We start from the raw sequence: 24,328 nt of genomic DNA, 5'->3' as shown, positions 1-24,328 counted from the left end.
CACCTGCGCTCCCTCTCAATCCGAAGATGTGCACGGGAGCCTTGGCTATCCCTGGGCTCCCTCTGGGTGAGACAGAAGTGTAAGCCATTGCCTCCCACTGCTGTCAATCGCAGCCAATGAGCAAATGAGGAGGGGGGGGGGGCGAGGCCAAGATGCGGCTTTATGTATCTCATAGACACAAAGAGCAGGGCTCAGAAGGGAGCAAGCACCGGTGCTTCCATAGCAAGTGGCTTGCTTTTGGGGGCAGTGGGGAGGAGCCAGGAGCGCCAGCCATGGACCCCAGAAGAAGAGGATCAGAGCTGCTCTGCGCAAAGCTACTACACCAATTTTTTTTTTTTTTTTTTTAAGCCGAGCCTTTATTATCAACCAATATTTTTTTTTTTTAATATAACAAACATGTTTTACTTGCCTGTTCTGTGCAATGGTATTGCACAGAGAAACCCAATCCTCCTTTTTTCAGGTCCCCCTGCGGTGCTCCCCCCCCCCCCTCCACTTAGTGCACCCTTTGCAGGCCACTTGATATGGTGATACTTGAGCATGCTCGCTCCTGAGCCTCACTCTGTGTGTCCATGGGAAACAGAGTGAGGCTCGGCCTCGCCCCCGCTTCCTCATCACTGGCTGTGATCGACAGGAGCCAATGAGGAGGGAGAGAACCTAGAGATCCTCGGCTCTCATGCACTTCACTGGATTGAGATCGAGCTCAGGTTATGTTTTTATGGGGGGCTTGCGGGAGAAGTTGCATGCAGAAGGTTTTTTTTTTTTTTTACCGTACTGCATAGATTGCAGTAAGGTAAAAACCTTCTGCCTTTACAAACACTTTAATTTAAAAAAAGGCTTGTGTAGCAAAGATATATATTGATTTTTAAGATGGCATTGCCCTTTAAAGAGCATTGCTATTTCAAAGTGTCACTGTAAAGTGAAGCTTTAATCAATGAATCCCCTATTTTTAACTATTTATTTGTGTGAATCAAAATTGCTACTATCTTTTCCTTTTTTTTTTTTTTTAATTTATTGTACTCTAAGGCTCCATGTACACGGGACGCTGGAAATGGCCGTTTAGGAGCAGTTGGGCGTTTTTTTTAGAAGCCCCTGAACCCATCTACATTTTATCTTATCTGTCCATGTACACCAGGTCGTTTGCGGGCAGTTGCGTTCAGGGACTTTTTTTAGAACGCAATTATTTGCGTTCGAACGCGACCGAACGTGATGACCCGCGTTTGGCTTTTGCGTTTTTCCATTTTAAAGGGGAATCATTTTTTTGACCTCTAGGAACGGTTCTAAACGCAAACGCCTGCTAAACGCCCGCTAAACGCGGGTACAAACGCGACCGAACGGACGTTTCAAACGTCCTAAAAATTCCAGCATTCAAAGGGACTTTTAACAACGTCCCGTGTACATGGAGCCTTAGTATTAGCCATAAAGATGATTTTCAACTAACTTGCATAACAAACCCAGAAATGTATGAGGCATGAGGTGTTTGCAGCCTTGCAGAATCTATAATCTTATCTGTATTATTGAGGCTGTGAAGTTTCCTGATTACTTGTTAGACATATTCCGCTCCCTCTGTGGGGTTCAGTTTGATCTGCAGAATTACTGATGAGTTGGTCTGTATGTTCCCTGCCCACTGTGTTTAGACAGACAGATGTGCACAGTAGAATTGCTGATGAGATGGAAAAGCTGACCTGTCACTAGAGAGAATGTGAAATAACCACTTTTTAGATGGCCTTGGGGTGAATATTCAGTGTAGCAAGAATATACAGGATTTTGGGGCAAGAATACACAGGACTGAAAGACAAAATCAGATGCTAGTGTTGCATATTTTTTTTCTTTCTTCTATATATTTCATTTTTTTTGTGACCTCGTGCTTTCAATATAATAATAAGCACTATCTTGAAAAGTGACAAGGATATAACCTCTATAAAAGTAGACGTGTTGAGCAGTTTTATGCATTTTAGTACACATAACAGAATTATTTGTTCCATTTCTAAAATATAGAAATTATTTCCCATGTCAGCGGGAATATGCCGTGCACGACGCAATTTCCTAATCTTTAGCAGAGATGCGGTAGGAAAATGGGGTTTTGCCCATGAAGGGGTTAATGAACGGAGTTCTGCTGGTTGTGGAACAGCCGGAGGGAGGTTGTTTGGAAGATCCTGGGCAGGCACAGTGGTATGTTTGGAATCGTCAGTAACACCCATCTCGCTGGTCGTTTTGATGAGAACGCAAGACTTCTGCTTTTACAGAAGTCCCATTTTTATTCTCTTGTACTCGTTTTTAAAACATCCGATCTCCATTTAGTATGTTCTACATTAAAACTGGAATGTATAAAAGGGGATTAAACCAGTTTTTTATATAACCCCTTCTGTTCGTTATCCTCTGACTTATCCCCCATACAGTAAGCTCCAATGTTATTCTGCTTATTGCCTGTGTTGTCCATGAGTGACCTTTACATTGCCGTATGGAGGAGTCATCTAATTTTCCATCTTAATGATTCATGTCTTTCTTGTAGCTTTTATATGTAGGCTATTTTGTAAGGAATAACCATGTTTTCTAATACCCATAGCTAAATATAAAGGTATCCGCACACACTGGTTACGTGTGGTTTTTATTTTTATTTATTTATTTTATTTTTTTTAAGGTTCATATGGCAGACGGGCAAAGGACCCCCCCAAATTTAATCGGCCAGACTGAGAACTTTCAGGCAAAGTCACGTTCTTCTTTTAATAAAGTCATTAATTTAATGAGTAAAGTACATGGGTTGCTATTGCTGGCCACCTTTTTGGAAATTTTAATTGCCTGGTTGTTCTTGGCTTCAGTATAGAAATGTAGCATGTGGAGTTGAAACTCCTGATCTATAGTTTGGCTCCTGTTTGGTGACTCAAACTATTAACCACTTAAGCCCCGGAAGATTTTACCCCCTTCCTGACCAGGGCCTATTTTGCGATTCGGCACTGCGTGACTTTAACGGACAATTGCGCGGTCGTGCAATGCTGTACCTAAACGAATTTGACGTTCTTTTTTTCCCCACAAACAGAGCTTTCTTTTGGTGGTATTTGATCACCTGTGCGATCTTTTGATCATGCGCTATAAACAAAAAAAGGGCGTCAATTTTGCAAAAATAACAATATTTTTCACATTTTTAATATGAAATTCCCCCCCCCCCAAAAAAAAAATAAAAATAAAAATTTTTTAACATTTTGGGCCAATATTTTTTTTACCATATGTTTGGTAAAAAAAATCGCAAAAAGCGTATTTTGATTGGTTTGCGCAAAAGTTATTGTGTTTACTAACAAAGGGAAAGATTTTTGTCATTTTTGATGTTTTTTTTTTTTTAACGCGTAATGGCGGCGATCTGCGTTTTTTTTTTTTTTTGCGGGACTGCGACATTGCGGCGGACAGATCGGACCCTTGACTGACATTTTTGACACTTTTGGGGTTACCAGTGACATTTCTACAGTAATCAGTGCTATACATATGCACTGTTACTGTAAAATTACACTGGCAGTGAAGGGATTAACTTTTTTTGAGAGGGAGGGGTTATGTGTGTCCCTAGGGGCGTGATTCTAACTGTGATTGGCTGTGGCTTGAGGTGTAGGAACAGTGATCAACGGTTCTACATAGTAGAACCTTATGATCACCATTCCTACACAGGGGAGAATGACAGGCGGCTCGTTTACATCAATCGCCTGCCTTTCTCCCTCTCCACTCGTCGATCGCGAGTGACCGGCGGACGATCGGGTCTGCCGGTCACACGTGTGTGGGGGGGGGGGGGTCCGTGACCGCGCGGGAGCGCACCTCCGGCTGAGACCCTCACAGGCTAGCAACGTAGTACTACGTCGCTTTGCCTGTGAGGGGCTGACCGCCGCAGTAAATAGTCGTGCGGCGGTCGGCAAGCGGTTAATTGCTTGGTTGTTCTTGGCTTCAGTATAGAAATGCAGCATGTGGAGTTGAAACTCCTGATCTATAGTTTGGCTCCTGTTTGGTGACTCAAACTATTAAAGCCAGCGAGTCAGCATGGCAGCCAAGTCATTTTTTTTTTTTTTTTAAGGCTAGGTTCACACTGTTACGAATTGGATGCGGGTTTCCCCGCATCCAATTCTCATGACAGGAGACTGTGCCCGGCTCTCAATTGAGCCAGTTCACACAGCTCCATGCCGGCTGCGGAGCTACTTGCAGAAAAGGCCTGTGAATCCTCTTGTCCCTTTCAGGTCTAAATTCAGTCAAAAATTCAGGCCTACAAAAATACAAAAAGGATCCCGTGAGCAACCTCCCTACAGTAAATAAATAAATCATATCCCTCAATTCAGCGCCATATGCAGATGTAAAGACACTCACAATAGTGCTGAAATCCTTATTAAAATTTTATTTATAAAAAAGAGATAAATCACACTCGCATGTACAGGTGCATGTATGCACCTTCAAAGGGCCACAACTGTAATTGCTCCAACCGGAAAGTGATAATATCGTGGTGGTATAGTGAGAGACGCCGTTCCCGTCTGCCTGCTTCTATAACCCGGCAGCCGACAGTCTCACCAGAGAGTAGCGAAGCGTTCCGTCCGTTCTTGCCCCTCCCCTACGCGTGACGACACAAGGGACCACGTGTCTTCATCAGGGAGATAAAAATTCAGGCCTAATTTGAATCTGAAATGGTGCCCAGGGACGTGCCTGACCCCCTGCTGTGAGCCACTCTAAATTGTGTGAAACCAACCTCAAGCGACTCTACTTATTTCTCTCTTGATAGATTTATTTTAACAGAGTGCAGATAAATGTAGTGTATGGGACGGCAGGAAGGAGTTTGTTTTGTAATCATGACTACCCTTTAAAATATTTTTTTTTTTTTTTTTTTTACTTCTGAATAAATAAATAGATAAATAAATAAATAAGGCACTCGGACGCTCCGCTGGATGGAAAAGGCCGCGGCTTATTTTATTAACTGGTACAAACTTTAAATACTCAACCAACAATATTTTCTTTAACATATTCAAATACAACCAACCCAGTCATGAACAACTCGGGTTGTACAAGAATAAAATTATCATTAATTTTAGCAATTATCCAAAACACCATTTCATAAAACATAACTTACACAACACAAAAAACGTCCCCCTCTGATACAGAGGTGACCCAACCAGACTAATATTGTAAGCCGCGACAAACCTAAAGGGAGGGAGGGAGGGGAAAAACAGGTGAGGATTTTTGAAGAGATTGAGCTGTGAGGGCTCGGGCGGACCATTAAATAGCCCCCCTTCTGAGGTAACCTTCCTCCCATAGGAGGTGGGCGTGGATAGGGGCTCATTCGCTGAAACCACTAACCTAACTAAAAACTGCCTAGTTACTGTATCTAGTTTGCCCAGCTACACCTGAGGCGGGAAAACCTGAGCAGGAAAGCCAGGAAAACAAGCCTCAGGGTCAAAAGTTCACTATCCCCTGACATGGCTCACCAACATAACCCACATTAAAATGGCCTCACTAAAGCTAACTACCTTACTCTCACCCTTCCACCATCCCATAAGAAAGGGGGGCTTATATTAGCCCCCTTTCTCATATTCTTTCACTTAAAATACATACAGTATCTTGTTTTTATGAAAAAGCTCTTGAGCAATCTGACCCTTTCAAAAAATGATTTATTTATTTCAGGTGCTTATATAGCGCCGTCAATTTATGCAGCACTTTACATATACACTATATTGTCAAAAGTATTGGGGTGCCTGCCTTTACACGCACATAAATTTTAATAGCATCCCAGTCTTAAGCTGGATACACACTATACAAATCTTTTTTCCTTTAGATTTACCAAAACTATATAATATGAGGTCAGACCTAAACACTTTCAATTTGTATGCAGTCAGGCAGGCCCTTGCACTACATAGTTGAAGGTAAATCTAAAGGAAATCTACCAACAAAAGTTGTATAATGTGTATCCAGCCTAGTAGTGTTCAATATTGAGTTGGCCCACCCTTTGCAGCTCTAATGGGCCATACACACTATACAACTGTCTTTAGATTTTTTTCCTTTAGATTTACCAAAACCATATAATATGAGGTCAAATCTAAACACTTTCAATTTGTATGCAATCAGGCTGGCCCTTGTACTACATAGTTGAAGGTAAATTTAAAGGAAATCTAACAACAAAAGTTGTATAGTGTGTATCCTGCTTAACCACTTCAACTCTTCTGGGAAGGCTGTCCAGAAGGTTTAGGAGTGTGTCTATGGGAGTGTTTGACCATTCTTCCAAAAGCGCATTTGTGAGGTCAGGCACTGATGTTGAACGAGAAGGCCTGGCTCACAGTCTCTGCTTGAATTCATCCCAAAGGTGTTCTATCAGGTGCAGGCCAGTCAAGTTCCTCCAGCCAAAACTTATCCATGTCTTTAGGGACCTTGCTTTGTGCGTTGGTTCAAATCATTTAGTGAAGGGGGAATTATGGTGTGGGGTTCCAACGTGACTGCGCATTAGTGCACAAAGCAAGGGCTATTAAGGCATAATATATATATATATATACACACTACTGTTGACTCAACCTGCCCAAAAAGCCATAATGAAATTGGCACGTTTATTCACATTGTTTGGTCTTGCCCTCTTCTACAGACATTTTAGAGGGATGTGGCGGCTGAGGTTGAGGTTTTTAGTGGTTTGGTGGTGCCTGTGGATCGGCTTTTGTTTCTACTAGGGATATGTGATACAGTAGATACCACCCACCACAAATGGTTGTTTCTTTTCTATGTGCTGTACTATGCCAGAAAATCCATCCTTCTCAGGTGAAAGGTGTCGTTTCCCCCCAGGGTGAAGCAGTGTCGGTCCCTGGTTAATTATATATTGCCTTTGTATAAGCTCACCTCTCTTGGATGCAACTGCTCTAAGAAATTCAATAAAGTTTGGGAGACATGGTTTAAAGTCAGATATTTAACACTATAGAGCTGGTGGAATCAAACTGGCTGGTGTTTTCCCTAATGCTGTGCTCCTTCAAGAAGTAGAGCTCCGTGGGTGTCACGTTCGCTTGCCCTTGGTTTGCCCATCCTCCTCTTTTACCTTACCTGCTTCCCAGACCCATTTTCATTCTCATCCGTTCCCATTCCTATTTCTCTCTCTCTTCCCTTCTTAAGGCGGGGTGATATTATGTGCACTTCGCCTGGGAGCTTTCTAGCAGCCTGGAGAGCGATGTCAACAGAACCTGTTTGAGGAAAAGGTCAGTGTATTAAACATCACATACACTGCACTTTTACAATTGGCATATTAGCACTAATGGGTTTTTTAGGGTGCTTCCCCACTGATCCACAGGTGCAGCGCAGTGCACCTGCGGCTTTCCTGCAGATTAGCTGCAGTGAGCCATAGACTTCTATCTTGCGGGTTTGGTGCGCTTTTTGAAAGTGCACCAAAACTCCCGAATGCTTTAACATCCACAAGATGTAAAAGAAGTCTATAGCTCAGTGCAGGTAACCCGCAGAAAAACCCCAGGTGCACGGTGCTGCACCCATGGTGCAGGTAAAGTGCAGTGCATTAGCATAAAAGCAGCCTTTTAGGAAGTTCAGGACCATAGGGGCTTGTTTACATTTGCGGTTTGGGGGTGGTAAATCTCGATAGATTATTGTGGCCCTCAATCGGTTTTTGAATCGCTTAATAGGGCCTCACTCTTCAAAAGGATGAACACCTCTGGTTCAGACTGAAGGCTATACCTCTAGTGTATACTGATCTATTCTCCTTTCCTATACTGTATTGACATGCAATTGGGACTTATAGATTTTGTCATTTCTCTTTGCCAATCTCTATGCTTGTCATTATTGTTCATGAATTTTCTGTTACTGAATTTTGTTGTTTTTCTTTTCTTTAGGCTGCATTCACACTTGAGCATAGCGTTTAACCGTGATTTTACCGCGATTTTCAGGCGTTTTTTTCAGGCGTTTTTGGAGGCAGGCATTGACATCTATCAAAAACGCTGGTAATCAGCCCAAAAAGAAGCTCAGATGTGAACAGGGGCCATTTAAATGAATGGGGTTTTAGCTGTTGGGTGTTTTGGAACGTTTTTTTTTTTTGAGCGTTTTTGGACCTGAAAAACACTCAAAAACGCCTAGGTGTGAATGGAGCCTAAATGTTTAAAGTGACTGTTTTTCTTAGTTGATGGTGTTTTCTTCACCTTACTTCATTCTGCCTTTTTATATTACAAGAGGTATTAATACTTTTTACATTGCAAAATAAATGGCTAATATAGTCGTCCACTCAAGTGCAAGCAAATTGTTTTTTTCCCTTGCACATAAGTGGAATTGAACACAATTTCACTTTGTTTAACGTGATGCTATGGGGCCCTTTCACATGGGCGCTCCGTATGTCCGCAAATCATCCTATTTTTTTGCGGATGATTTGCGGACATAATGTAAGTCTATGGCATTGCGGATGTCAGCGGAATACCATCCGCTGACATCCGATTTTCCTCCTGTCAGTTCTGTTCCGTTTTTTGGAACTGAAAAAATCCTATTTTTGTTCCGTTCAAAAAACGGAAAGGAAGGAAAATCGGATGTCAGCGGTGTCATCCGCTGACATCCGCAATCCCCCATAGACTTACATTAGGTCCGCATATCATCCGCAAACGGATGGGATGATATGCGGACATACGGAGCGGATGACAGAAATGTCATCCGCTCCGTGAAAAAAAAAAAGTCCCGCAGCGGACCTTTCACACGGAAAGCCCGTGTGAAAGAGCCCAAAGTCTGTTTTTTTTTCATTTAAAAATAACAAACATGGTTTACTTATCTTCTCTGTGCAGTGGTTTTGCACAGAGCAGCCCAGATCCTCCTCTTTTTGAGTCCCCCTATCGGCACTCCTGGACCCTCCCTTCTGCCGAGTGCCCCAACAGCAAGCAGCTTGCTATGGGGACACCCAAGGCTAACTGCTGCTCTGTGTCCATTAAGAAACTGAGCCACTGTTCGCCCCCTCTCTCTCCTCATTGGCTCACTGACTTTGACAGCAGCGGGAGCCAAAGGCGCCACGCTGCTGTCTCAGCCAATCAGGAGGATCCTAGGCAGCTGAGTCTCAACTGCAACATTGCTGGATTGAGATGGGGCTCAGGAAAGTATTGGGGGGGGGGGGGGCTGAGGGGGACTGCTGCACACACAAGGTTTTTTGTCTGAATGCATAGCATGCATTCAGATAAAAAAAACTTTTGACTTTTTTAACAACTTTAATAAACTTTAACTGTGAAAATACACTTTACAAAATGAGCTTTTACCTTCTAAATGAACAGCCTCTACTTTTATAGTAAATCAACCCCATAATGTTTTATCCTTTATGTACAGTGCATCCGGAAAGTATTCACAGCGCTTCACTTTTTCCTAATTTTTTTGTTAGTCTTATTCCAAAATGGATTCAATTCATTATTTTCCTCAAAATTCTACAAACAATACCCCATAATGACAATGTAAAAGACATTTGTTTGAAAAATAAAAAAGTAAAAGAAAATCCCATGTAAATAAGTATTCACAGCCTTTGCTCAATACTTTGTTGAAGCTCTTTTGGCACCAATTACCGCCATAAGTCTTTTTTGAGTATGATGCTACAATTTTGGCACACCTATATTTGGGCAGTTTCTCCCATTCTTCTTTGCAGGACATCTCAACCTCCATCTGGTTGGATGGGTTGCATCGGTGCACAGACATTTTCCGATCTCTCCAGAGATGTTCAATCAGGTTCAAGTCTGGGCCCTGGCTGGGTCACTCAAGGACATTCACAGAGTTGTCCCATAGCTGCTTCTTTGTTATCTTGGCTGTGTGCTTAGGGTCGTTGTCCTGTTGGAAGATGAACCTTCACCCCAGTCTGAGGTCCAGGGGGCTCTGGAGCAGGTTTTCATCAAGGATGTCTCTGTACATTGCTGCATTCATCTTTCCCTCAATTCTGACTAGTCTCCCAATTCCTGCTGCTGAAAAACATCCCCACAGCATGATGCTGCCGCCACCATGCTTCACTGTAGGGATGGCATTGGCCAGGTGATGAGCGGTGCCTGGTTTCCTCCAAACATGGTGCTTGCCATTTAGGCCAAAAAGTTCAATCTTTGTTTTATCAGACTAGAGACATTTTTCTCATGGTCTGAGAGTCCTTCAGGCGCCTTTTGGCAAACTCCAGGCAGGCTGTCATATGCCTTTTACTGAGGAGTGGCTTCCGTCTGGCCACTCTACCATACAGGCCTGATTGGTGAAGTCTGCAGAGATAGTTGTTCTTCTGGAAGGTTCTCCTCTCTCCACAGAGAAATGCTGGAGCTCTGTGACCATCGGGTTCTTGGTCAGCTTCCTGACTAATGCCCTTTTCCCCTGTTTGCTCAGTTTGGCCGGACGGCCCGCTCTAGGAAGAGTCCTGGTGGTTCTTCCATTTACGGATGATAGAGGCCACTGTGCTCATTGGGACCTTCAATGCTGCAGAAATCTTTCTGTACCCTTCCCCAGACCTGTGCCGCTGCCTCCATACAATTGTGTCTCAGAGATCTGCAGACAATTCTTTGGTTGTTATGGCTTGGTGTGTGCATTGACATGCACTGTTACCTGTGGGACCTTGTATAGACAGGTGTGTGCCTTTCCAAATCATGTCCAATCAACTGAATTTACCACAGATGGACTTCAATCAAGTTGACGAAACATCTGAAAGATGATCAGTGGAAGCAGGATGCACCTGAGCTCAATTTTGAGTGTCTTGGGAAAGGCTGTGAATACTTATGTACATGTGACTTTTTTTTTTTTACTTTTTTTTTTAATACGATTGCAAAGATTTTAATCCAACTTCTTTCATGTTGTCATTATGGGGTAAAGTTTGAAGAATTTTAACCACTTGCCGTCTGCTCACTAGAGCTCTACTGCGGCAAAGTGGCTGTTGTAGGTCTGACCTACGTCGGCAGACACTCCCCCTTCTCGGCGGCGCGTGCGCGTCGCCGGAGGCTCGCTCCCGCTGTATTTAGTCACAGCGGGAGTCGGGCCAGGGGAGGAGCAGTGTCGATCGCAGCTGCTCTTCCCCGATCGTTGGGGAATCGAGTCTGGAGATCCCCCCCGCTTGTGTAAACAAAGCGGGCGGATCTCCGAAGTGACAGGCAGGGTCAGATTGCAGGGTTCAGCATAGCTGAACCTGCGATCTGTCCTTGTGTCACTCAGTCACCTCCCCCCACACATGTCAGTAAGCACCAGGCATACATTAACCCCTCCCTCTCCAATAAAATGAACCCCTTCCCTGCCAGTGTCATTTTTACAGTAACCGTGCATATGTATAGCACTGATTACTGTAGTAATGTCACTGGTAACCCCAAAAGTGTCAAAAATGTCAGTCAAGGGTCCAATCTGTCCGCCGCAATGTCGCAGTCCCGCAAAACAAATCGCAGATCTCCGCCATTACTCGTTAAAAAAAAAACACCAAAAACGACAGAAATCTTTCCCTTAGTAAACGCAATAACTTTTGCGCAAACCAATCAAAATACGCTTATTGCGATTTTTTTTTTTTTTTTTTTACCAAAAATATGTAGCAGAAAACAAATTGGCCTAAAATTATAAAAAATTTGGATTTTTTACATTTTTTTTGGGGGGGAATTTCATATAAAAAAATGTGAAAAATATTGTTTTTTTTTTCAAAATTGTCGCTCTTTTTTTGTTTATAGCGCAAAAAGTAAAAATCGCACAGGTGATCAAATACCACCAAAAGAAAGCTTTGTGGGAAAAAAAGGACGTACATTTCGTTTGGGCATAGCGTCGCATGACCGCACAATTGTCAGTTAAATTCGCACAGTGCCGAATCGCAAAAAGTGGCCCAGACGTAAGACCGCAAAATCCTCCGGTGGTAAAGTGGTTAAAGAAAATAATGAATTTAATCCATTTTGAATAAGGCTGTAACATAACAAAATGTGAAAAAGTGAAGCACTGTGAATACTTTCCGGATGCACCGTATGTTGTATGTTTTGGAGAATCTACATATCAGACAAGGTAATTTTGTAATTATATGTCTGTGTTTCCACATCTCCTGATAAATGCATGGATCTCCCAGACATGATATTACCATTGCTTAATTGACTGGAGTTATGCTTATTCTGTGCAGTGAGACCCTATAATAACTATAATTAACGTTTTCTATTCTGCCTGAGCCGAATCGTGTTGGACAGACAACTACTAAAATTTGCAGCTTTGCAATTAAATTAAGCTAAAAACGCAATCACAACTTTAACACTAAAGTTTTGGCTGGAATTTTTTTTATCTTCCTTATTTTTTGATCAAATTTGCAAAATAAACATTATATTATAAAGTATTTGGGCAAAATAATGAATTAATGCAATACATCTCTGCAATGCATGCACATTTCCTCACACCAATAACATTAGTTTTATGCAACTTGAATGTTAGGCCTAAGGACACTTACTGTTTAGATTTCTTCTTGAAATATGGTTGTCTTTAGAGCAGTGTCAGGACAACCAGGCAGATTACTGGGAGGTGAGAGAAAGATTGTCCTATGTACTGCATTGACATGTACTTAAAACTCTAACAAAAGCATTAGTGAGATTATGCTTTAATCATCTTGTCCAGACGCATGAAGATTTACAATAGCTCAGCCTAGTGAATACTCTGAAGACATTTAGGGCCAATTCATATTTAAGACTTCAGTTCAGTGCGTTAATGTACATGTTACCATACGTTGTGTTAAAGCAGCCTATTCATTATGGATGACAGAAGTGTATCATCCATTTGTAGCAAAGCAGTACACCACAGCATATGGTAAGGCATTGGGCTGTACTGTAAAATTTGTTGGGCTGCCATTCACTATGAATCTGTTCAGCAGTGCACCCCACGGCGGTTTTTGCCATGCCTTGTGGCAACGTGTGTTAACCACTTAAGCCCCGGAAGATTTTACCCCCTTCCTGACCACTGACCAAGCCCTATTTTGCAATTTGGCACTACGTGACTTTAATGGACAATTGCGCGGCCGTGCGAAGCTGTACGCAAATGAAATTGACGTCCTTTTTTTCCCACAAACAGAACTTTCTTTTGGTGGTATTTGATCACCTGTGCGATTTTTTTTTTTTTTTTTTGATCATGCGCTATAAACAAAAAAAGAGCGACAATTTTGCAAAAATAACAATATTTTTCGCATTTTTTTATATGAAATTCCCCCCCAAAAAAATGTAAAAATCAAAATTTTTTAACATTTTAGGCCAATTTGTTTTCTGCTACATATGTTTGGTAAAAAAAATTGCAATAAGCGTATTTTGATTGGTTTGCGCAAAAGTTATTGCGTTTACTAACTAAGGGAAAGATTTTTGTAATTTTTATTGTTTTTTATTTTTTAACGAGTAATGGCGGCAATATGCGTTTTTTTTTTTTTTTTTTTGCGGGACTGCGACATTGCGGCGGACAGATCGGACCCCTGACTGACATTTTTGACACTTTTGGGGTTACCAGTGACATTACTACAGTAATCAGTGCTATACATATGCACTGTTAATGTAAAAATTGCACTGGCAGGGAAGGGGTTAACTTTATTGGAGAAGGAGGGGTTAAGTGTGTCCCTAGTGGCATGCTTCTAACTAAAGGGATGTGGCTGTTTGTGTAACTACAGAGATATACGATCCTACATAGCAGGACCGTATGATCTCTGCACTTACACAGGGGAGAATGACAGGCGGCTTGTTTACATTAGCCGCCTGCCTTTCTCCGTCTGTACCGGATGATCGCGAGTGACTGGCGGACATCGGGTCCGCCGGTCACACGCGCGGACATGTTAGGGAGCGAGCGGGGGCGGGAGCGCGCCCCCAGCGGTGCGCGCTTGCCCCCTATTGGCTCGCAGGCAGGTGATGTACCCATATGTCACTTTGCCTGCATGGGGCTGACCGCCGCAGTATATATACTTGCGGCGGTCGGCAATCGGTTAAGGTGTGCATTGCCAAAATGCACAAGTGCAAATGGGCCCAACATGATTTAAAGTATAACGAAAAGAAAAGTTTTTATTTTAGTTTTTAGAGGGGAGAGGGATTAGATCACCTGTCCGTTTTTTTTATTGCTGTCTGTGTCACCATTAGCGAGAATCTGCCCCTCTATTTATCCTGTTTACCTTGATCTTTGGAAGTAAAAGAAAATCTTAAATTTTGGGTTGTATCAAGAAAAGTAATAGGAGGGGGAGTCTTCCAACAGGGACACTAGTTCTGGTGACCTGGGGGGTCCCCAAGAGATTCCTTTAATTTGCAGGGATTTCCTCTCACTTCCTGTTTGTCTTTGGGAGAGAAAGTGAAGGTAAATCTCCCCAATGGGACAAAGATGGCAAAAATAAACCTTACAGGGGTTATAACCTTCCGTCCCTCTATCCAAAATGGGAGGGGGAAATAAAAAAGTTTTTTCTATAGTTCTACTTTAACAACATGTTTTTTAGCTTGCAAGGTGACATGGTGCCTGCTTTTATAAGAATCTTACTTCTATATTTATGCCGTTTCCAGGAACACTGGTAAAAGGTGAAGCTCAGTATTTTGTCTCATCCACACTAATATAGTGATGTTTTGTGAGTTGATTTCCAGTCTCTTTTGACTGCATAAAGTAATTGTAAGGGCCATTTTGCCTGCTTATTGGGTGGTATGGGATTAGGGACCCTAAAGCAAGGTTCTACTATTATTTAATGATAATGGAAAGATCTCTCTACCCTAAAGCTGTATATTTGGTGCTGTGAAGCCAAGATAACATTTTTGGTAAAATTGTTCAGCTCTGAACTAATATACTCCTTAGAATTTTATGAATATTGAGTTGCATACCACTGAATTTATGGTCAGTTAATAATGTTTTATGTTCTGTTGTTTTTATGCAGAGTGCTCATCTGGCAATGATTGACACTTTGATGATGGCGTACACAGTGGAGATGGTCAGCATTGAAAAGGTCATTGCATGTGTCCACAAATATTCCCCCTTCTTTCAGACTGCTGACCTGCCTTATGACATTGAAGATGCTGTCATGTACTGGATTAATAAGGTAGGAAACCTGTAGTGGTACTCTTAGAATTATTCTCCATTGTATGTAATTTTCCTCTAGTATATTGTACATAAACTTAAAATAACTGAAGCTTAAAGTAGAGTTCCGCCCAAAAGTGGAACTTCTGCTTTAAATACTGCTGACCCCCTGACATGCCACATTTGGCATGTCATTTTTTTCGGGGGGAGCGGGTACCTAGATTTGACAGGTACCCGCTCCCACTTCCGCTCGGGCCACCTAAAGGGCTCGAGCGGAAGTTCTCCTCTCCCCCTCCCTCCCTGCAATCTTCTGGGACATGTCACATGTCCCAGAAGATTGCTTGGCCATTCACAACACGCAGTGCGACTCGCGCAGTGCGAACCCGGGTTTGAAGCCGCAAGCTGTCAGCCGGATGCCCACAGTAGAGATGTTCACGCCGCCGAGAGAAAAGGGAGAGGAGCGAGCGCATCGCTGGACCGTGGGACAGGTGAGTATGTGTTTATTAAAAGTCAGCAGCTACACTTAGCTGCTGACTTTTAATAAACACAAAAATGAGTGGAATTCCGCTTTAAGGTGGCCGTTGATGTTCCAATAATTACAAATCATGCTCCCAGTTCCGAGCATTGTTTCAAATTATTAGCCCATTTGTGAGCTCATGGGAGTAAAGCCTTGTACACACCGGCCAATTATCAGGCAGTATCGGCCGGCTCAATAGAAATGGGCTGACATTTTGGCCTCTGTGTACTGCAGCCAGTCCAACAGAAGCCAGCTGTTTGGCAAGCTTCTGTTGAGGGGGCATGACTGAAAAGGGTCTGCCAACTGGCACCCGTTGAGCGCTCTCAGCCAGTGGCTGAGTGCGCTGACCTGCATATTCTGGTGGGGGGCCCTCCTCCAATCAGAACACAATAGAACAGAAAGAGCTTATACTAGGCTTTAACAGGTGGTTGTAGACTGTTTGCATGTGGACTCAACTCTTTCCTCCGCTATGGGGGACTCTATAGCAGGTCCTTTTTTAAAGGCAGGCAGATCTGCACCCTTTGTTCTCTGTAAGAAGTCCTCCCAGGTCAGACAGCAGCGATGATGTGCAATGTAGAAAATAATTAAGTTAAGATTAAGAAATTAATTATTAGCAATTAATTAAGAAATTAATTAATATCAGTTGCCAATGATGTATTTTTTCCACATTACTCTATGCCTTATTTATGGAGATTTTGTATATGACCTTAGAATAGCACCTACTGTAATGGGAGTGTTAAATCTTTTCTTCCTATTGTAGGTAAATGGACACCTGAAAGGAATTCTGGAGCAAGAGCAACGAATAAAAGAGCAACAGGATCTCGACCCAAACACTACACAGAAGGTATGCTGGGATTCGGAATTATTGGTGTATTACAAATAAGCAGACCTGGTTGAGTTGTAAACACATCTGTTTATCTAAATCTTCTCCCAACAACTCAATAATTGCTTTTTTTTCCTTCTTTCATTAATATGTAGGGTAAATTTAGATCAATCAGGAGCAATGATTTCTGGTAAAACATTTTTCCAGGTAGCCCGTTGTGTGAAAGGCTTGTGCATAACACAAGGTTTGTTGGAGCACAGTGGAAAATGCTTGTAGCATCTAAAACCATTGAGTCCCCTCAAAATGCTTTTATTTCCAAGCATGGACTGTGTGTTTCTGTAAGCAGTGATCGTGAATAATGTATTTAAAATCTTCCCACCTGAGAACACTAAAGCCTCGTACACACGCACCGATTGCTGGCCGACCGATCGGCCGTCTTTTGTCCAGTGTTGTTGTGTTGGTTGAAATGTGCTCTAGACTTGCACTGGACTTTTGTTGGCCGACAGAAACCAACTTCAGAAGTGATGTCATGTTCTGGTTTACTTTCCGTGTTTTTTTTCTTCTCTGAGCATGCCCAGTCTTGCTCATTACATTTTTGTCTGCCGAAATTTGTACTGACTGAAGAACAATCGGCCGTTCTGGTGACGGCCAACAAAAAATTTATAGCATGCACACCAGATTTTGTTCGGCCGAAAAGTCGCAGTCGGTTGTCGGAAGCATCATACTAACAAGCCAACAATTGGCCGATCGGACGTTGACCGAAAATTCACAGCCAACAATCAGTGCATGTGTACGAGGCTTAGGTCTCATGTAGGCAGGCATTCACACCTGGTGTTTATATATTTTAATACAGCTTGAGTGGCCCACTGAAACCAAAAGAAAATGCAAGAAAATGCATGCAACCTCAAAGTGATACATCTTGGTGCAAACACACACACATCATAGGTTGAACTGGATGGACTGATGTCTTTTTTCAACCTCACTAGCTATGTAATGTGCATCAATGCGAACATTAAAATGTTCTACAATGAGAATGCATAGATGTGAACCCAGCCCTACATATGATAAACAAAAAAATCTAACGCTGGCTACTTTAATTAATTAGGTAAATAAATCTAGAGAGTGGAAAATCTGGTGCAGCTGTGCATGGTAGCCGATCAGCTTCTAACTAGAGCTTGTTCAATTAAAGTGATTGTAAAGTCTCGTGTGTTTTTTTTTTTTTTTTTTAAATAACAAACATGTTACACTTACCTCCCCTGTACAGTTGGTTTTGCACAGGGCTGCCCGGGTCTTCCTCTTCTCGGGTCCCTCTTTGCTGCTCCTGGCCCCTCCCTCCTGTCGAGCGCCCCCACAGCAAGCAGCTTGCTATGGGAGCACCCGAGCCGAGCTACAGCTCCTTGTGTCCATTCTGGTTTCTATGCAGAGCTGCACCAAATAATGTACTCTACAGTTTTAGTAAATCAACCCTATAGTGACGGACCTCAGTGGAGTGCAGTGCTGGATAGTTGAGTGTTAAACCAGACATTAAAGGCATCCATTCTTTCTTCATTTACACCTTGATGACACAAACTAACCTCATCAGCTTGCGCACCCTATCTGTATTCCTCTGTTCTCCTGTGAGAATCCAGTGCCATGTTGGTTGTGTGCTGCTGACCTCCAGGAATCTGAACCTGCCAACAGATTTCTTTTCCTCTGCAATTGACTGTAGAATTTTGTGTGGCGAAAGGGAGCTTAGGGGCGCAGCTCTTTTGCGACTGTCACCTAATGCTGGTTATTTAATAGACTAAATCATTCCAAAATTAAGAGCCACTCATAGAATCATTTTGCCATGCTAAGAGTGTCAAAAGTTTAATCTGATATCCAGCAGTTTCTTCATAGGATGTGCTGAGCGTTTTAAGGAGAAAACACTTGAATCTATAAGTGGGTAATGAAAGAGAAATAAATACAGTCAGGTCCATAAATATTGGGAAATCGACACAATTCTAATCTTTTTGGCTCTATACATCACCACAATGGATTTGAAATGCTTTAACTTCAGACTTTCAGCTTTAATTTGAGGGTATTTACATCCAAATCAGGTGAACGGTGTAGGGATTACAACAGTTTGTATATGTGCCTCCCACTTTTTAAGGGACCAAAAGTAATGGGACAAATTACCAATCATAAATCATACTTTCACTTTTCAATACTTGGTTGCAAATCCTTTGCAGTCAATTACAGCCTGAAGTCTGGAATGCATAGACATCACCAGACGCTGGGTTTCATCCCTGGTGAAGCTCTGCCAGGCCTCTACTGCAACTGTCTTCAGTTCCTGCTTGTTCTTTGGGCATTTTCCCTTCAGTTTTGTCTTCAGCAAGTGAAATGCATGCTCAATCGGATTCAGGTCAGGTGATTGACTTGGCCATTGCATAACATTCCACTTCTTTCCCTTAAAAAACAGTTTGGTTGCTTTCACAGTATGCTTCGGGTCATTGTCCATCTGCACTGTGAAGCGCCGTCCAATGAGTACTGAAGCATTTGGCTGAATATGAGCAGATAATATTGCCCAAAACACTTCAGAATTCATCCTGCTGCTTTTGTCAGCAGTCACATCATCAATAAATACAAGAGAACCAGTTCCATTGGCAGACCTACATGCCCACGCCATGACACTACCACCACCATGCTTCACTGATGAGGTGGTATGCTTTGGATCATGAGCAGTTCCTTTCCTTCTCCATACTCTTCTCTTTCCATCACTCTGGTACAAGTTGATCTTGGTCTCATCTGTCCATAGGATGTTCCAGAACTGTGAAGACTTTTTTAGATGTTGTTTGGCAAACTCTAATCTGGCCTTCCTGTTTTTGAAGCTCACCAATGGTTTACATCTTGTGGTGAACCCTCTGTATTCACTCTGATGAAGTCTTCTCTGGATTGTGGACCTTGACACACATACACCTACCTTCTGGAGAGTGTTCTTGATCTAGCCAACTGTTGTGAAAGGTGTTTTCTTCACTGTGGGAAAGAATTCTTCGGTCATCCACCACAGTTGTTTTCCGTGGTCTTCCGGCTCTTTTGGTGTTGCTGAGCTCACCGATGCGTTCTTTCTTTTTAAGGATGTTCCAAACAGTTGATTTGGCCACACCTAATGTTTTTGCCATCTCTCTGATGGGTTTGTTTTGTTTTTTCATCCTAATGATGGCTTGCTTCACTGATAGTGACAGCTCTTTGGATCTCATATTGAGAGTTGACAGCAGCAGATTCCAAATGCAAATAGCACACTTGAAATTAACTCTGGACCTTTTATGTGCTCCTTGTAAATGGGATAATGATGGAATAACACACACCTGGCCATGGAACAGCTGAGCAGCCAATTGTCCCTTTACTTTTGGTCCCTTTAAAAAGTGGGAGGCACATAAACAAACTGTTGTAATTCCTACACCTTTCACCTGATTTGGATGTAAATACCCTCAAATTAAAGCTGAAAGTCTGCAGTTAAAGCACATCTTGTTTGTTTCATTTCAAATCCATCGTGGTGGTGTATAGAGCCAAAAAGATTAGAATTGTGTCGATGTCACAATATTTATGGACCTGACTGTATATGCAAACCTTTCCTTTCTGTGTAAAGTTCCGCTTTATGAAGGTTAAAGTGTTTATTAGCCAAAACTGTCTTTGTTTTTTTTATCGAGTAGGAAAGGGTTAACACCTCTGCCAGGGTATTTTTTTTTTTTTTTGCTGTCTCTGTATCTTTTTGAGGAATTTCCTTTAACTTGTCCTAGAGACACAAAATGATGTTAGAGGAAATCTCCCAAAATGAGGGATACTCACCTTGTAGACACTTGTCCCAGGAACAGGTCTCCCCATTGAAAGAATTCCTTTTACCTCTTGATCCAGGGACAACTCTAAAATGTGGGTTTTTCTCTCGCTGTTTCTCAGGGACCTAGGTCACCATTGTAAATATAGGGGTGAATCTCTGCAAAGGGGGACACAGATAGCAGTTAAAACTTGACAGGGGGTCTGACCCTTCCCCACTTCAACCAAAATAGTAATAAAATAATTAAAAAAAACAGATTTTATCTAGAGATGCACTTTTTTTAAGTTTTGCATAATTACTAAATGTGATAAAAATTGTTGACCTGCTGTTTTTCCCAAGCCCAGGCTGCTTCATGTAGCTAAATCTAATTCATTCTTTCTCTGTTTGCTTTTTCCTTGCCTTGCTTTCTCTGTAATTTCCACTGCTTCCTATGAAGTCTTCTTCCAAATGGTTTTGGAAACTGGTCCCTGTAAGTGCTGCTCAGCTTCTAATGTGTAGTGGTTGTTTTAAAGTGGCTTGTCTACCATATCGTGCTCTTTCTCACCATTCACCCAATTTTACAGCAGACCATCGTCATACATGCCATAGATGTTCATCTAATTTTCATGTAGCATGCCATGCTTGTCCCAGATCATGGTCAAGCTGGAATCTGCAGCTTCCTCCTTACTAGGGTATGTTAGAGTTGGTAATAAAGTTGGTAAAAAAATAAAAAGTTAGGGCTGAATATCTGTCTCTTCTTACATGTATCCTATTCTCCAACAGTTCATACCTATGCATTTTAACATGTTAATAAAGGGAAAAAAAAACACCAAGTGCGCCTTCCAAAGGAATTTAACCACTTTACCACCGGAGGATTTTGCTGTCTTACGTCCAGGCCACTTTTTGCGATTCTGGGCGGTGTGCGACTTTAACTGACAATTGCGCGGTCGTGCGACGCTGTACCCAAACAAAATTTACGTCCTTTTTTTCCCACAAACAGAGCTTTCTTTTGGTGGTATTTGATCACCTGTGCGATTTTTGCTTTTTGCGCTATAAACAAAAATATTGTTATTTTTTCAAAATAAACGCTCTTTTTTTAACATTTTTTTTATATGAAATTCCCCCCAAAAAAGATGTAAAAACCAATTTTTTTTTACATTTTTGGCTAATTTGTTTTCTGCTACCCATGTTTGGTAAAAAAAAATCACAATAAGCGTATTTTGATTGGTTTGCGCAAAAGTTATTGCGTTTACTAACAAAGGGAAAGATTTCTGTCATTTTTGGTGTTTTTTTTTTTTTAGCGCGTAATGGCGGCGATCTGCGATTTTTTTTTTTTTTTTTTTTTTTTTTGCGGTACTGCGACATTGCGGCGGACAGATCGGACCCTTGACTGACATTTTTGACACTTTTGGGGGTACCAGTGACATTACTGCAGTAATCAGTGCTATAAATATGCACTGTTACTGTAAAAATGACACTGGCAGGGAAGGGGTTAATTTTATTGGAGAGGGAGGGGTTAATGTATGCCTGGTGCTTACTGACGTGTGGGGGGGGAGGTGACTATGTGACAGAAGGACAGATCGGATGTCCAGCTATGCTGAACACTCCGATCTGTCACTCCCTGTCACTTGGGAGATCCGCCCGCTTGTGTTTACACAGGCGGGCGGATCTCCACACTAGATCCCCGACGATCGGGGATGAGCGGCGGCGGCCCGACTCCCGCTGTGACCGAAAACAGTGGGAGCGAGTCTCCGGCGGCGCGCAAGCGCCGCCCAGAAGGGGGAGTGTCTGACGACGTAGTACTACGTCGTCAGACGATAACGAGCCACTCTGCCGCAATATTACTGTGGGCGGAGGTAAAGTGGTTAAGTGTATGGATAGCGGATTTATTTTTTAGTTTTTCAGTAGAATAATGGATTACAATATTTTACATTTACATCTGGATACCTCCAAGTCTGTCTAGAAAAAAGACCTAAATGTGATATATCAGAGGTGGTCTGATGTAACAGACACAAGTCCATTTACATCGGGTCCCCCTTAGAGCCACCATTGTCAGCTGTCAAAATGCATTCAAAAACTGACATCTGTCCTGTTCTGCTCCGATTTTGAACAGAGCAGACCTGTGTAAAAGGACCCTAAGGCCTCATGTACACTGCTGCTGATAAACGGATGTTTAGGAGCAGTTGGGCGTTTTTTTTTTTTCAGCAGACCCTGAACTCTCCTCTGTTTTTTTATTTGTCCATGTACACTGAGTATTTTTTAGACGTTTAGAGGCAGTTGAGTTTAGTGGCATTTTTTTTTCAAGCAAAAAAAATGCGATGAGGACCGAAGTTTATTGGCATTTGAGACGCCAAATGCTTGTAACGGCGTGCAAACATGTCTAAACGCGGTTGTAAGCATTTTGGTTTATAGGCGTATTTAATGGGGAAACATTTGCAATGTGTTTTTATCTGTTATCCGTGTTCATCCGTTTTTCATCCGATCCATTTTTTTGACGGATGGAAAACAGGGCTTTTATCCATTTAAAAAAAAACGGATGTTAACGGAAGCAGAAGACAAGGGATGTAAATGGATGATCTTCTGTTGTCATCCGTTTTTCCAAAGGAATGCATTAATGTCCTTTTTTTCATCTGTTTCATCGGATGAAAAACGGATGAACGGTCTGTATTTGTTTGAAAGGGGCCTTACCTTCACTTTGTAGACACTTCTCTAATGGAACACCGATAGCAAAACATACTGTAAATCGACCAAAGGTTTTGGCTATACATTTACTTTAAAGGTAATATTTAAAGTACATTAGCAACACACTGCAACATGTGAACAAAATGTACTCCTTTCTAATGTCAAAGTATTATTTTACCATTGGACTAGCAAATGGTTGAGGACGAACTTCCAGCAGGGGTTGTGAGTCAGTCAACAATAAGGCCCCATGCACACGGGGCGTTAGAAAAAACGTACGTCAAAGTTAGTTCTGACGCCGGAAAAAGCAGCTGTAAAAACGTGCTTTCAGTAGCTTTTTCCATTGGCGTTATTGCACGTTTTGCCACGTTGCTTTTAGCAGCGTTTTTTTTTCTTCCATTCAAAATCAATGGTTCCCTATGGGAGCCTATTGATTTGAATGGAGGTCGCACCGCAACACCGCAAGTCGGATCCGACTTGCGGGGCGACTTGCGCTGTGAGAATCTTGAGGGGGAACTCCACGCCAAAATGGGAAAAAAAACGGCGTGGGGGTCCCCCCCAGGGTTCCAAACCAGGCCCTTCGGGTCTGTTATGGAATTTGAGGGTAGCCCCATGCCGAAAAAACGGCATGGGGTCCCCCCCAAAATCCATACCAAACCCTTATCCGAGCATGCAGCCCGGCAGGCCAGGAAAGGGGAGGGGACGAGCGAGCGGCCCCACCCCCCCTGGACCACACCAGGCCACATGCCCTCAACATGGGGGGGTGTTGGTGCTTTGGGGCAGGGGGAGCTCTGCACCCCCCACCTCAAAGCACCTTGCCCCCATGTTGATGAGGACAAGGGCCTCATCCCCACAACCCTGGCCGGTGGTTGTGGGGGTCTGCGGGCAGGGGGCTCATCGGAATCTGGAAGCCCCCTTTAACAAGGGGGCACCCCAGATCCCGGACCCCCTCCCTATGTGAATGGGTATGGGGTACACTGTACCCCTACCCATTCACCCCATAAAAGGCAGTGTATGGAAATAACGACAAGAGACGTTTTGGAAAGTTTATTAAAAATCTTCATCCGACTCTTCTTGTCTTCTCCTCTCCGGGGTCTTCTCCGGGGTCTTCTGCTCTTTTGCTGTCCGCCCTTCTTGTCTTCTCCTCTCCGGGGTCTTCTGCTCTTTTGCTGTCCCCCTCTTCTTGTGTTCTTGTCTCCGGGGTCTTCTGCTGTCCCCTCTTCTGCTGTCTCTTCTTTTCTTCTCCTCTCCGGTCTTCTGCTCTTTTGCTGTCGGCTGTCGGCTGTTTTCTTCCTCCGGTCCTCCTCCGACGACGTCTCCGCTGATTATGCCTATCTCCAGTCTCTTCAGCTTATTATATAGCCATTAGGGGCGTGGCCCCGATGACGTCATCTGGAGACCCCGCCCCCTCATGTCACAGATGACATCATATGTGACATGAGGGGGCGGGGCCTCCAGATGACGTCATCGGGGCCACGCCCCTAATGGCTATATAATAAGCTGAAGAGACCGGAGATAGGCATAATCAGCGGAGACGTCGTCGGAGGAGGACCGGAGGAAGAAGACAGCCGACAGCCGACAGCAAAAGAGCAGAAGACCG

At 42.9% G+C, this 24,328-nt stretch overlaps 1 protein-coding gene across 2 annotated transcripts in view; it reads left to right on the top strand.

Annotated features, from left to right (window-relative positions):
• The window catches only part of CAMSAP2 (calmodulin regulated spectrin associated protein family member 2), a 172,699-nt gene that overhangs the window by 66,523 nt on the left and 81,848 nt on the right, over positions 1–24,328 (top strand). Inside the window, exons 3-5 of one of the 2 annotated variants that reach the window (XM_082264770.1) lie at positions 14,798–14,959; positions 16,215–16,298; positions 20,507–20,539. In XM_082264770.1, coding sequence (XP_082120896.1) covers positions 14,798–14,959; positions 16,215–16,298; positions 20,507–20,539 — 279 coding nt within the window. The remainder of the gene's footprint in view (positions 1–14,797; positions 14,960–16,214; positions 16,299–20,506; positions 20,540–24,328) is intronic. The other variant, XM_082264771.1, reaches the window with a different exon arrangement.

Source organism: Pelophylax lessonae (genome assembly GCF_965119305.1).
Source record: "Pelophylax lessonae genome assembly, chromosome: 8".
NCBI lineage: Eukaryota > Metazoa > Chordata > Amphibia > Anura > Ranidae > Pelophylax > Pelophylax lessonae.
The sequence above is the reverse complement of the archived record's forward strand: the minus strand, read 5'-3'. Positions and strand labels throughout refer to the sequence as shown.